This window comes from Crassostrea angulata, chromosome 5, assembly GCF_025612915.1.
Source record: "Crassostrea angulata isolate pt1a10 chromosome 5, ASM2561291v2, whole genome shotgun sequence".
Lineage (NCBI taxonomy): Eukaryota > Metazoa > Mollusca > Bivalvia > Ostreida > Ostreidae > Magallana > Magallana angulata.
In genome coordinates, this window is record NC_069115.1 from 40989662 (window position 1) to 41004058 (window position 14397).

The 14397-nt window shown below is 31.1% G+C and overlaps 1 protein-coding gene across 2 annotated transcripts; it reads right to left on the reverse strand.

The window, feature by feature from the left end:
- Positions 1-8189: 8189 nt before the first annotated feature.
- On the reverse strand, positions 8190-13682 carry LOC128185652 (serine protease inhibitor Kazal-type 1-like). Of its 2 annotated transcripts, none has more exons than XM_052855273.1 (4): positions 13506-13682; positions 12202-12289; positions 11559-11601; positions 8190-8394 (listed from the first exon to the last, which is right to left on the reverse strand). In XM_052855273.1, the coding sequence occupies exons 1-4, from the start codon at positions 13585-13587 to the stop codon at positions 8338-8340; spliced, it is 270 nt and encodes an 89-aa protein (XP_052711233.1). In that variant the 5' UTR covers positions 13588-13682; the 3' UTR covers positions 8190-8337. The 2 variants fall into 2 exon arrangements, 1 of the variants encoding a protein (XP_052711233.1); XR_008243834.1 differs by lacking the exon at positions 8190-8394 and adding an exon at positions 11296-11384 and having other exon boundaries at positions 13506-13676.
- Between the last annotated feature and the right edge of the window lie 715 nt (positions 13683-14397).

Below are 14397 nucleotides of genomic sequence, written 5' to 3' on the forward strand. Positions count from 1 at the left end.
TCTTAGAATTTCAAGACATTATATCAATAATTAGCGCAAAAAGAAGACAACTTAGTGCATCACTTAATTACCCTCCTTATGTTTAAAAAAACAATTCATGCCCTATTTGTACATGTTTGTGTAGTTATATATTTATCTACATACATCTATACAAATCTATATAAAAGTATATCTCTTTTAGAGCACAGTTGCCTTTGATGGTATTTATTTGTTATATTTTATATATGTAACTACCTCGTGTACCATTTACAGAGTGGTTTTGTTGAGTGAATAAAGTGGACTTGAACTTCACAAAAGCAGAGTCGGGTCCAAAAGTATATCTAAGATTTCGCTATCTCAAGCACGGATCTAGAATTTTAAAAAAAGAAATTTTCTAGCGCGAGGGAGGAAGGAGGGGGTCAATGTTGCCATAAAATTGACAACAATGTGCTTGGGTATCAAAAGAAGGGTTTGCATCAAGTACTTAATCATATCAGATATTAATTATCGCCGGTACATGTTAATATGAAAAATTGATATTCACAGGATCCCACTGTCATCAGCCTTACAAATCTTAAAACACAGATCATGAATTAAGCAAATACCAATGTCAAACTTGCATTAAAAAGATTTTGAATCAAAAACTTACAAAAACTTGATAAGTCTTACAAATTACGTTTACAAATTGTTATATTCAATGTTCAAAAACTCAATTTACAGAGTTGATAATCAATATTTCTCCGTTGACAAATAACAAAAAACGCATTTGGAAAAAAAACTAGTATCCTTTGGCTTTCCAAATTTTTTAGACTGCATGAACCACATTATAATATAACATCAATGTACTCAATGTCAGTGAACTGTTTTTATGGGAAAAAAATCAAGCATTTGTTTCGTGTTGTGACGTCGTATTTATCTTATTAGTCACTCAAAGTGCCTGAATCTTTAGACTTGGAATAAACAGTTATTTCGATTTGTTTCAATACTTTAAAAAGATATCGATTACTTTATCCTCTGATTTGAAATTCCTTTAATATTTGACAACTTTATCATTTGTTATCAACAACTAAAATGTACAGATAATAAAAACTTTACTGGAATATTTCCAAGCAGAATTATAATACCTCCTCCAAAGTGACACACAATTTTTTGACTGGTCTTCATATTTTACTGCTGCGTTAATGTTGTTTACAGGTAAAGCACTATCTATTTCATTTGTTTACTGTATATTTAATGGCCTTTTTCTAAGTTACTACGTAAACAAACAACCAGTAAGCGTTGAGGTATTTAAAGAAATGTTTTCAGGTAGGAAGTTATTTTGTGTTCATTATTGATAGATGAAAGACAAAAAGTAATTACTAAATGATTAGAAGCTGGGAAAAAAGAGTATGATACAACGAAATACAGGTATACATATATGGACCTTAAAGTATTAAAATATGTCAGGTGCGCAGGATTCCGTAAATTGTGGACTGTGCAAAGAAGAAGCCGCAGAGAGAATTTGCGAAACATGCAATGTCAATTTATGCAAAAATTGTATTGGACGCCATGTTACAAACAATGACGGATCAACAGCGCATTCCATTGTAAAACACAAGGATCGAAAATCATCGGAAGATCTTCAATGTGTGGATCACAAGCAAATATGTGTAATATTCTGCAACACGTGTAATCGAGCTCTATGTCAAAGTTGTCTAGCATTGAACATTCATAAACATCAACTAGTTAAAATATCAAGTGCAATAACATCACGTTTAGCAACGTTGGTTAAGGAAACGGAAGAATTAGAACAATCGTTAGAACCAGGATATGAAAAAATTATACTTGAACTAGAAACTCTGCTTTCACTGCAAAAGAAATGCCATGCAGAAATCCAAGAGAAAATGAAAGAGCAAGGACATCGGTTAAAGCAAGCATTAAATACAATGATCGACCAAAACACAAAACAAGCAAAGGAAAATGAGAAGAGGGACATAAAAGATTGTACAAATTTAATTTCAAAAATAAAAAAAAATCTTGAAGCCATAAGGCAATCGGTGGAAGTTAATAAGGACATTAGCAAAAGTAAAAATGCCCAAGTTTTAACACACATATCAAAGAACGAAACGTTTAGAGAAATCCCAGCGTTGTTTGAATTGACAGCATCAACTTTTTCTCCTGGAAAAATTATTCCTGAGCAATTGCAGGATATGTTCGGAGAACTTTCGAAATCCATTAAGAAGAACAAGAAGCCTCAATTTATCATGTCTAATATCAATTTTCTAGAAGATAAAGATTGCCTCAAAACACCTGAAATAATCAGAGTGTGTGAAACTGGATTAAAGGTATCGCCAAAAGTGTGTTGTCTGCACAAGTCTACGAAATGTTTCGTACGATCAGGAGTCAACATCAAATGCTTTGATGACAAAGGCAAAGTGTTGGGTATCCATGCTTTAAAACCAGAAAACCACTTTCTTATTGATATAACAGTAACGTCAGATAACCACTTAGTTTATAGTGATAACCGCGAACGGAGCATTAATAAAATGAAAAATACAGAGGATAACAGGACAGAGAGGGTTATCACACTTAACGGATGGAAACCGCTGGCTGTTTGTTGCAGTTCTAAAGACGAATTGCTTGTCACAATGCAGACAGATGACGGCAAAGAAAACAAAGTTGTTAGGTTTAAGGGGAGTAATGTCTTACAAGAAATTCAATATAAGGACCAAGATAAAGCATTATATTCCAACCCCCTTTTCGTATGCGAAAATACCAACTTTGATATATGTGTTTCTGATTGGGATGATGTTATCGTCGTGGATTCCTCTGGGGAATTCATGTTTGCTTACAATGGAAATCGCGAATTGAGAAGATTTAAAAACAAATTCAATCCAAGAGGCCTTGCATGCGATGCATTGCAACATATTTTGGTGTGTGACTTCTTAAATAATATCATTCACATCATCAACCACAACGGACATTTTCTTCGATTTATTGACAACTGTGATTTGTATTGCCCGCAGGATTTAAGCATTTCGTGCAATAACGAACTTTATGTCGTTGGTAATTCAACAGACATCTTGAAAGTGATCAGTTATCTTAGTTATGATAGTGAGAGTTGCCTCATATAAAATTTGGGCATAAAAAATTATATGATAAATGACACATAGGTATTCCAATGACAATGTATGTAATGTTTACTTTTTGTAACTTACCATTTAGGTACAGATGAAATACGTTACAGTTGATATTTATGATCAACAGCCATAAATATAGTCTGTTAGTGTTTTCTCACCTTTTTTCTATAAAAATTTGTGATGAAGATAAAATTTTAGTCTCCTTCGTTGTTACCCGTGAAACCTATTGATGTAATAATTTATGTAACACATTTTGTTTCATTATTTAGCTAGTACATGTATACATGCCACTTTTGTCTGATGTAGTGTTTATATAGGATGATAGCATATTTGTTTAGACCATCACATGTACGCGTAGCTAGATGTTGTAAGTTTGTGTTGCAGTCGTTAAAAGGGTGAAAGGTTTTGTTGTAAGACACATGTATGCAATGAAAAACAAGGGTTGTTTAGCCAATGTTATATAAAGAGAACGAGGTTATAATGAAAAAAGGAGCTTCCCACAGATAAGAAGACCCTTTTACAATAAGAATCAATAGTCAACTGATAAAAATGGTATCTTTTGAAAGGCAAATTGAATCGTTCAATATTCATGAAATAAAAGTGCTGTACATTCATTATTCTGTCGTTGATAACATTTAAATTCACCTTACAGGAGACGATTCAAAACGTTAAATGTAAAATCTAAGCATTCTGAAATACCTCCTCTGTGAATTATAAAAGATCGAACGTCATTAATGTTCTCTGCATGAGGAGCATTATTAATACACAGATAGTCTATAAAAATGCACTTTTTTGCAATTGAAATGAAATCATGAAATCATCAAATGGATTGAAATCAGATAGAAATTTTGATATTTAAATGCCCTCTTATTTTATATGTACGGAAATAGAAAACATTATGCATCGCTGCACGTTGTGTATAAACGACCCTCGTTTTTTTAATAAAGAAAACTAATGATACACCTTTTTATGGTAAAAGTTGTTCTACAAGGAAACATGTCCTGATATATCCTCCAAGGTGTATGCCACATCACTACCCACACAACCATTAACATATAGTAAGATCAAGATCAAACAATTATATTTGATTATATTTTTATTACAGTTTTTTAAATTTCATTTGAGCGTCAGAAAATGACTTCTGAGTCATTTAATGTCATTTTCACATCATCCCGAATTTCAAAAAAGCACAAAGATTATAATACTAAACCTTCATAACGCTAGACCACTGATCAAATACATCAAATTGTATATACAAAAATTCAATAACTACTCATCACTTGAACAAAATATTTGATAACATGTAATATACGTACATTGTTTCATCCGGTATTACTACAGCAATTTGAAACCTTAGATAATATCTTTCAAGGTTGGAACAGACATTATTAAAGGCATAGCCTACTCTTTTATCATAGTGCAGTTATCAAAAAAGACTCAGACTAAAATGTTTAACTTGTAATTCTTTATTTCTTTAAAGAATCAAATTATTAGCTGAAACAACTACCTTTCTGTTTATTGATTGTAATGCAAAAACGTATTGCAAACAAATGATATTAGAATCTTAAAATACCTAGTTTATGGTGTTTATGAGTAACGTGTAATTTTACAGTGTATAACTTTATCGAGAGCTCGCGACCTTCTATCGATTTTAAATATTTCTAAACAACATTTTATTACACCAAAGGCAGCCTAGATAATATGGAAGATTAAACCCCTTCATCGCTAGGCACTTTTATTTATTTGTTGAAAAGGCAATAATGCTGTCGTAAATTTTACTCATTTTCTCTCCATATTTTGGGATGAGTAGGAAAACATTTCTTAAAAATGTTTTATAAAACAACTCTTTATAAACAGTCAGTAAAATTTTTTTACACAGAAAAGTATATTTAATCTTTATTATCTATACAAAAGTAACTTGGCTCTGCAGCAATATTTGCCTGTCATTGTACAATCGCAAACTGTGTTATGAAGCCAATTGTGGGACAATGACAAACTGGCAGCTTAAGAGAGATGGCCTCTTATTCCAGGTTACAAATTAATGAAGAAAAGCATCGAGAATATCCAGTTAGCTCTATGCGCGGATCTATTAATAACAACTGTAATGGCGGCGTACACAGAGATTGTGAATACACAGCTCTGGTTGCTGAGTAAACAGATTATGTTAATTTTAAATGGCTGTTTAAATTGCAAATTGCAGTACATGTTAAGCTGACTGGGCATTTAATAACTTTGTAATGAATTGAGTATATAAACAGATATATAAACAACACAAAAGATGTGTTATAATCAATTATCTCGTTAAATCTTAGCATAATTCAAATAACACACTCAATTATTTGTCATTAACTCATTATCAGCTGTCTAAGTTTGGCTTCTTTCGATACGGAATCACATGTCAGAGTCAAAAGTCATGTGACAAAACAAACAAAATGGCCCCTGAGAAAGGGCATGTTGAAATCATGGGATCTAAAAACACTGGGCGCTGGCCGCGTTAGACAGGTGGTGGCTTAAATGAGTTAAATCATAGTGAAAAACAAAACGGGCTGGATTGAAACTGGCCGCTAATAGCGAGTGGCTTCTGATTAAAGGTGGCCGTAACAGCAAGTGCAACTGTATTTGTAATGAACTCATATACATGTATCTACATGTAATTCGGCGTATATTATTATAAGTCCATGCGCAATACTTGTCGAAAAACATATTTGCAAAAATTTTTACAATTTTTCTTTTTTACAGATATTATTTCTTTTAAAAATACTACATACAAACTATCAAATAACTTTATCGTCTTTATTTTCATTTTCACATTAGACTGGAGCATCAGCGTTATGGTTACTGAAAAACAAAGCATATGTTGGGGTAATATTAAAAAAAAACACATAAAAATTGTTTGTCATTGATTACTATTTAATCATCAAGAATTACACAAGATACACTAAAGTATTAGTAAATATATATATAAGTCTACCTGACAAGGACAAACCCCATCACATTCTTTCTTGACCCCTTTTCTAAATTTGAAAAAAATATGTCATGTTTCAGAAAATTACCTGATTTGTCTGACCTATATAACATCAAACAATCACGTTATTGTCTTGACATCATTACTACATTAACATCGACTACTTGCTTGACCTGACCTATAAAACATCAATCATTTTAAACAATAATCGTTATATCCAATTAATAAGAAACTTATTGTAATAACATGTATGTGGAAAGCCTCAGGAGTCGGCGATTATATCAATTTGTTTTAAATAAGTGAGAAACAGGCAACATCTTACCAGTGAGCTTCGCGAGCGTAACGAGCGAAGCGACAGGATAGCAACGATTTTTTCAGAATATCTTTATTTCGCTATCCAACCGATATAAGCACCAAGTATCAACTCCGTGGTGTTATTTTATCAATTCTTCGCATTTATTTCAATAAAATTATTCTTCAAAGTCATTTCAATTCCAGTTTTGCACATCTCGAGCTCGATCTTAAACAGCGGCCATTGATCAATTAATGAACAAATTGATAAAATTGCCGACTCCTGTGGGAGATCTGGCATTGTGTTTCCTTTTTAAAATTAAGCGTGATCAGTAAAGGGAAATAAGTGTATCTCTCTTTAAACTTACATTTGAAAATAAGAGTTATTTTCCTTTTAAACGTGACAATAATTTTGACATTCAACCTAAAGCGGTGGTGCATTGGAATTCGTTTTGGTCTATGATTTCGTACCTTCAAACTACCTTTCGGCGGTGTTTTAAAAATATATGCTAGGTTAGGTACTTTTGATAACTTACTTGCATTTTAAACATGATAAGTTTGAATATGTTTTTCCATCATTTCCGCATACCGGGTTCCATTGCGCTTGACAAAAGCATGAAGGGCCTGGAAGAAAGAAGAAGATTTGAAAATCACTCTAATGCTTTCTTTTTCAAGAAAAAGAAAATTAGTTGAATAATTGAAAGAAAAAAAAATACATACATACTTTGTTACAAATAGTTAGTGCATCAATCTAAATAAGTGTAGAGATTTTATACATGTACTGTGTTCCGATGATACTTTACTTAACGTAAAGCAAACGTAGTCGCATGTACGAGAAGGGACCTCTTATTAGATACATACAAGTTTTAAACTTGCAGCTTTTATACAAATATTTTAACGATAATATAGTATAACGATAATATATTCTCCAATACATTTAGATATATTTAAACAGAACGCTGCAGGTAAGGAAACAGAAAAAAATATACATTCGTATTTTAATTACTTTAACAGCATTGAAATTCTCCACACAGAGAGAGAGAGAGAGAGAGAGAGAGAGAGAGAGAGAGAGAGAGAGATTGAATATCGAAACCTAAATTAAAGTATTGATTTCAATGAAGTTGTTTTTCTTTAAAGTCAAACTGAAATAAAGAAGCGATAGAACACAAATGACTGTATTAAATAAGCTTGTTCATAATTATCCTAGCATAATCTAAATTTGATTCCGGAAACATATTACCAGCTTTAAAAAAATAAATACCTCTGTCCTCAGGTGCAGACATAACAAGACCACTGACGAATATTAGTCCGAACAGAATACAGACGTATAGGAGTTTCATCATCCTTGTTACCTTTGGATCCTTGTCAATTCGAAAGCGTTTTTGAGATTGATATTTCAGTGAATCGATCTTTCTTTATGAAACCGTGTTTCACGAAGCAAAACCGTAACGACTTGTTCCGGATAAAATATATCTTTTCCAGTCACTAGACTACAACAGATGATCATGATAAACGCTATTAACAAGATCTGTGTCTTTACTTTTATGTTTTAATGTTCAGCAACCAGCCAACTTATGCATAAAAATTGTTTCAAAAGAATATCCGTTTGCAGCCATAGGTCTTTCGAACTACACCCTTCATTTTTATTAAGTTTTGTAAAGTCGCGGCGTTCATTCAAAACCTCTACATATATATTTAGATTATTTGTGAGCTTTTAGTTTGATTTATGAGCGAATCAATTTCAATAGAAATTTCTTAATGATTTCTCTAATAACTGTTTGAAGAACAATATCTAATTTTCAAATCCTGTTGACAGTCACTAAATTAAAAGTTGTGCATTTGAAACTTGTAATTTTATGTCTGTAAACGAAAGAATCATTTTCTATTCTGAATATTTCGTCTTTAGATTATAAAAAAATCAGCATATGCTAGCAACTTTTTTTTATATCGAAAAGCTGTTTTCGAGAAAATATATGTGCTTGATTAAATGATATCGCTATAGGTTATACTCGTGTAACTCTCTGTTGATTTCTTGTAATGCAGAAACAAAAATACATATTTATCATTATGTTTTTCGTTTAATGTCTATAAGTTGAGTTCTTCATTGTATAATGATCTTTAGTAAATTTTATTGAGCGCTCTTGACCTTTCTTCGAATCGAAATTGTAAACAACGTCTCAAAGGCAATATCATTGTTTTTTGTTATCTTTGCAATTTATTGATAGGCACATACATGTATATTTATTACTTCAAAAGGCAACAATGCTATCATCGTAATAGTGTGGAATCATTAGAATTCGAGGTGGCTCAATTTTTGTGGTACATGTATTCGTGGGTAGCCCTCACCCACGAATTGACATCCCCCACGAAAACTAATTTTGAAAGATTTAGTTTTCCTACTGAAACTGATAACCATAACCGACGCATCCACGAAATAAGATTCCCACGAATAAGCAAAAACCCCACAATCCACGAAAATTGGTCCCCACGAAAATAAATGATTCCACAGTACTTTCCTTTTATCATTATCTTTCTTCATTTATGTATTATGTCTGTTAACTGTGGAACAACATGTGATCATTTTAACTGTCAGTGAGTGGAAACATCCTACTAATTTATTTAAACGCTTCTCTTGACAAAATAATTTATACAAACATACACTGTACATAGCGTTGCAAAAATATCTTCCGATTTTAAAATGTATTTATGAAAAAAATAATATAAAAGCTTAAGATTCGAAAATTGATCTCGGAAGATATATCATAAACTCTTTAATCATTTGCAGATGAAAGCGTATTTCACCTCTTGATTAAACATCACAGGTATTTTTTTCTTATTTTACTTTGATAGATGACTTCTACACTTTTTGGAATTGTTATCAGCATGTTTAATTTAATTGTTATAATGCATTTCCTATTTACAAATGGTTTGTATAAGAAAACTATTTAACATTAACATAAATAGTTTGACCTTATACACATCAATAAGGAAACATACGACAGTTTTTCTCTTTCAAAGATTTTTCGTCATTGGCTAGTACACCTCAATTCGGTAAAATGTGTCCAAAACTACTTAGTATTAGCTGTACGCGTGTCTTGATATATCGAAAATGGATTAAAAAAAACTATATTAATATAGACCCTAGTAAGTGAAGATACTAATCTCCCTGTACTAATCAATAATGACAAGCATATATATGCTACCCTGATCATGCGCCTCCTAGTTATACGAAAGCAACTTGCTTTTCAGTCAGATTACTGATTGTTTAAGAATCTGGGTTGATAACCAAGGATTAAAAATGGTAAAATATTACTTTGGTACGTGCGCACATACATGTAATACATTCGATTGACTTGATTTTAATTTCATTATCCATGTATATCCAATTGCCTAATAGGAACAAATAGATAAAGGAGCAACAGCAACATTATTGGAGTTTTATTTTCAGGTCCATATATTTATGTGAATTGTTCTACTCTTGGTTTGATTTTGTGTATTATAAAACACTTTTTTTCTAACTATAAATTGACTTCTTTTATAGTCATATTCCCAACAGTTCGGTTAACTTAATGAAATTTAAATGGTGATTTTTTCTGATATGTTTAAATATATAATTTATTTCTTAGAGAAACATATACATGTACAGGTTTTTTTTATTCTACTCAAAAGGTACGAAACAATTATTGCGTGTTAAGTAATAAGATGACTGTAGCAGATGATAAAAAAAACTTAGTGCCGATTATAACTGATTGTGATTAACAAAACTGTTATTGGTAGATATTAATGGAAACCAAGACAGGAAATTTAATTTTATCAGAATGAAAAAAAAATTAATCGGGTATTAAAATAAACCTAGAAAAAGATATATAAATCTAATGTAAAAAAAATAATGAAGAGTTAAATGCCGCCATTAATGGTAGGTTAAAAAAGTCATGATTTTTACAAATTTTTGGCGTGAAGTTAAGCAGATCAAACGTCCAATAAACCAATGGAAATTTTTCCCAAGATTTAGTCGTGTTAATTTGTTCGTTATCAATGGGCAATCTAAAACTGTTCTAAGGCGGCTCGATGGACTACGTACTAACAAAAATTTTAAGATAAGATTCGCCTACCTAAAAACTGTTATTAACGAAGGAAAAAAAATCCATTAATTTTTAATTAGTTTTTTTTTACCTATATTTTTATAAAGAACTCTTTTTCTAAAGGACATCAATACAGTCTAAAAATGGCAATGGCCATTGAGTCCTCCTAAGTCATTAAGCTTCTTTTAATGCAATTCATTTAATATGACATCCATGTTAAGGAAGATAACTGATTTAACACTGCCGGTTTACAAGATATTTTCCAGGCAATTTAAGTATGACTATATGTCTTTGACTGTTTAAAAACCTTACGTTTTCGTCTCTTGTTCTAAACATATTACTCCTCAAAAAATGTGTTACATATGCATGACTCAAATGATAAGTTTAAGCTTATTTGAAGGTCAAGATGCAAGATACATAGGGTATGATAAATTTGGATTGTAATCTGTTAATCTGATAGAATTCAAACCATTTTTTTTTCAAATTACCACAAAGTGGCATTCCGGATCAATATCATCCTATTCTAAAACTGATGACGTAGTACACAAAAAAACGTCCCTTTCTTAGACAGCTTTAAAAGAGTTTGTTAAATTATAGGATGAATGTCTGTCATTCAGTCAACTGAGGGTGTTTGAAATGTGACTGAATGGCCGAGCATCATCCTGTGTTTGTAAATTAATAGATGATGTACAATTGACTCACTAAAGATTTTTGTAATTTTCACTTTTAAATGAACAACGGTTTTTAATATTGGTTGATCTGATGATCCGCGCCTGACAATAAGATAATAAGACTCTTTGGATCAAGTTACTGTTACGATTAAAAATATATATTTCATATTATTTTTGATAATGTTATACTAATGAACACACAACAGATTACCAGACGTGATGATGCATTTTATTTGAATTTTTTTTTTATTAAACTGCATTAACAGCTTTATGAGTTCTGAAATATAAAGCATTACTTTCTTTAGACATAATTTGATAATAAAAAAAAAGACAAATGTCAGAGCGAACACAATAATTAATAATTTTAATCAGACTAGGGTTTCAGACCAGATAAACTATTCATATAGTTACTAACGTTAATTATGTACATGTATAACCGTTTTTTACCTACCTGACAAGGACAAATCCCGTCACATGCCTTTCTGACCCCTTTTCTAAAATTTAAACAAAACAATGTCTAGATTGGAGACAATTACCGTAATGTCTCGCGAATAGCACGCAATCTTTTTAGCAATTACTTGATCTTAAGTAGAATAGAAACAAAATTGTTTTTCTTTTTTAAAAGCTTCCGTATTATACACACTTGTCAGGTGCATGCTTGACACGAGATTTGTTTTTGTTTTGAACATATTTTATTGACTAAACAAAAGGATCAGAAACAAGTTCTAACATCTTACAAGTTCCTCTCCTACACGAGACTTAACGATACTAATATTAGGTTCCATTAAACAATTTTTTAAAATTCACCATTAAAAATGATCAAACATCAACTTTTGATCTTACATGTAAAAAAAGAATTCAAATGAAATATATTTCCACATTTTCATTTGAAAGATTTACAAATAAGAGCATTTTTTAAATGTTACTTCATTGATCATGATTGAACCACTGTAGTTCAAAGCATATATATATATATATATATATATATATATATATATATATATATATATATATATATATATATATATATATATATAAATAATGTCACGAGGGTTTTTAAAAAAGAAAGAACTTGTTTACTTTAAGCAACTTACTTGCAATTCAAACATGACAAGTTTGAATATGTTTTTCCATCACTTCCGCATACTGGATCCCATTGCATCGTGCAGGGGCACTGGAGGCCTTCAAGTTAGAAACAGGTGTGCATGTGACTTTAACTGTTTTCTTTATTTAAATTCTTATAAAAACCTTGTAAATACTTAGAACATTTTGAATGTATGTACAAAGATTGATTATGAAGACTCATAAATATATGTACTTTACTAACTAAAATGGTATCGATAATCTATGAAGATACATAACATTTAAATTTGGCTTAAAGTGAAAGTACTCGTCAACATAAGATTGAAAAGTACTCGTCAACATAAAATTGAAAAATATATTCTATTCAATTCACCAAAATATATTAATTATTAAAAGACCTGATAATAAAAATAAACCATTTAAATTCGTATGTTTTTAGCCGGGCTCTGCTGAAAGCAGAGTTCTGGCTATAGGCAGGCAAATTGCCAATGTTATTATAAATAGCACAACTTCAAAAGTAAACAAAAAGCCAAACAGCATCAAGTTAAAGCTTCCGCTATACCAAATAGTTACTCAAAGAGCCACGTTTTGTCAAAAGTGTTGGTATTTTGTTTCTTTTTTTTAAATTTCGAATGAATTGTCTATCTTTTTTAGTTTTCTTATTAATAACGTGTTTTTAAAACATTACTATGTATTTTGGACACATACATGTACAATGCGCATGGATTGCCATGAACTACTTTGATGCGCGATGAAGAAATGGGGATTGAATATATAATGCTTGTTGCAAAATTCAAGTCCCAGCTGTTAAACCTTTTAACTTCTACTAGACAGACATATTTTTTGTTTATAGCCGCTTACAAAATTTGGTCGCTCTCTGATGCTTTGCCGACATTAAAAGCATGAGAATGAGAGAGAGAGAGAGAGAGAGAGAGAGAGAGAGAGAGAGAGAGAGAGAGAGAGAGATTTTTAGTCTTTACTACACAATATGCATAAAGACACACCAAAAGAGCCCGGCTTTCAGTTGATTTTAAAAGGCACTCAATCATTTGTAGAAACAGAGAGAAGGAGAGAGAGAGAGAGAGAGAGAGAGAGAGCGAGAGAGAGAGAGAGAGATTTAGCTGTATCATGTATTTTACTACAGTGTATATCACTTTGTTTTCATTTCAGTTGAACTGGCTTTTTTTAAATTGATATTAAGATGCTACACTTTAAAAACCTGAATGGTAGCTAAAAACATGGTATCACAGAAATTTCTAATGTTTCCTAAAATTTGATTCTTGAAATATACGTACCAATATTTAAAAAAAAATACCTCTCTTCCAGGGTGTTGCAGACGTAACAAGACCACTAACGGAAAGTAGTCCCAACAAAATACAAACGTACAGAAACTTCATTATTTCTTGTTACCTCTAGCTCTTCTCGAACTGAAATCGCTGTTGAAATTGATATTATAGTAATTCGATCTTTTTTTTTTTTTTTAATAAACTGCGTTTTATGATGCAAAAAGCAATGAAAACTTTCAATAGACTGCAACATATGGTGGTTATATAAAATACTTATAGGATCCGTGTTTTCCTCTGCATGGTATTGATTTTGAATTAAATTTTCAGCCAACCTACACATAAAAAGTATTTAACCAGGATTTCCGTTTGTAATTATGCATTTTTCGAGCTACGCCCTACATTTCAAAGGTTTTGAGGAAAGTTGTAAGCCTTCAAACTAGATATCTATAAACATTATTTGTGTGCTTTAATTTTTTAATTTATTGAAAAGTTTTAAATTTCAATGAGAATTTCTTAAAAGATTTATGAAATTAAAGGAAGCAATGTAAAACAGAAGACAATAAATTTGTACACTATTTACATGTATCTTAAAATGAGAAAGTAAACCATTTTATAGATTAAAAATATATGATTTTTATCTCAAATCGTGTCTCTATCTCTTTACACATCTATGCCTCACACATTATCCAACTTAAGATTACCTTCGGCAATCACTGAATTGAAAGTATTGCATTTGGCAGAAAATGTCGAAAGAATAAGAGAAAAGATCTTTTTGAGTGGACCAAAAACTGAAAAAAAATTAAAAAGGCTAAATTTTTAAAAATAGTATGTTTCTATTGCAAACATATGGAAAAAAATAAATGTATGGTAACGAGGTTCATGAAACTATTCATGATGACACGTGATGATAACGAACAGTGA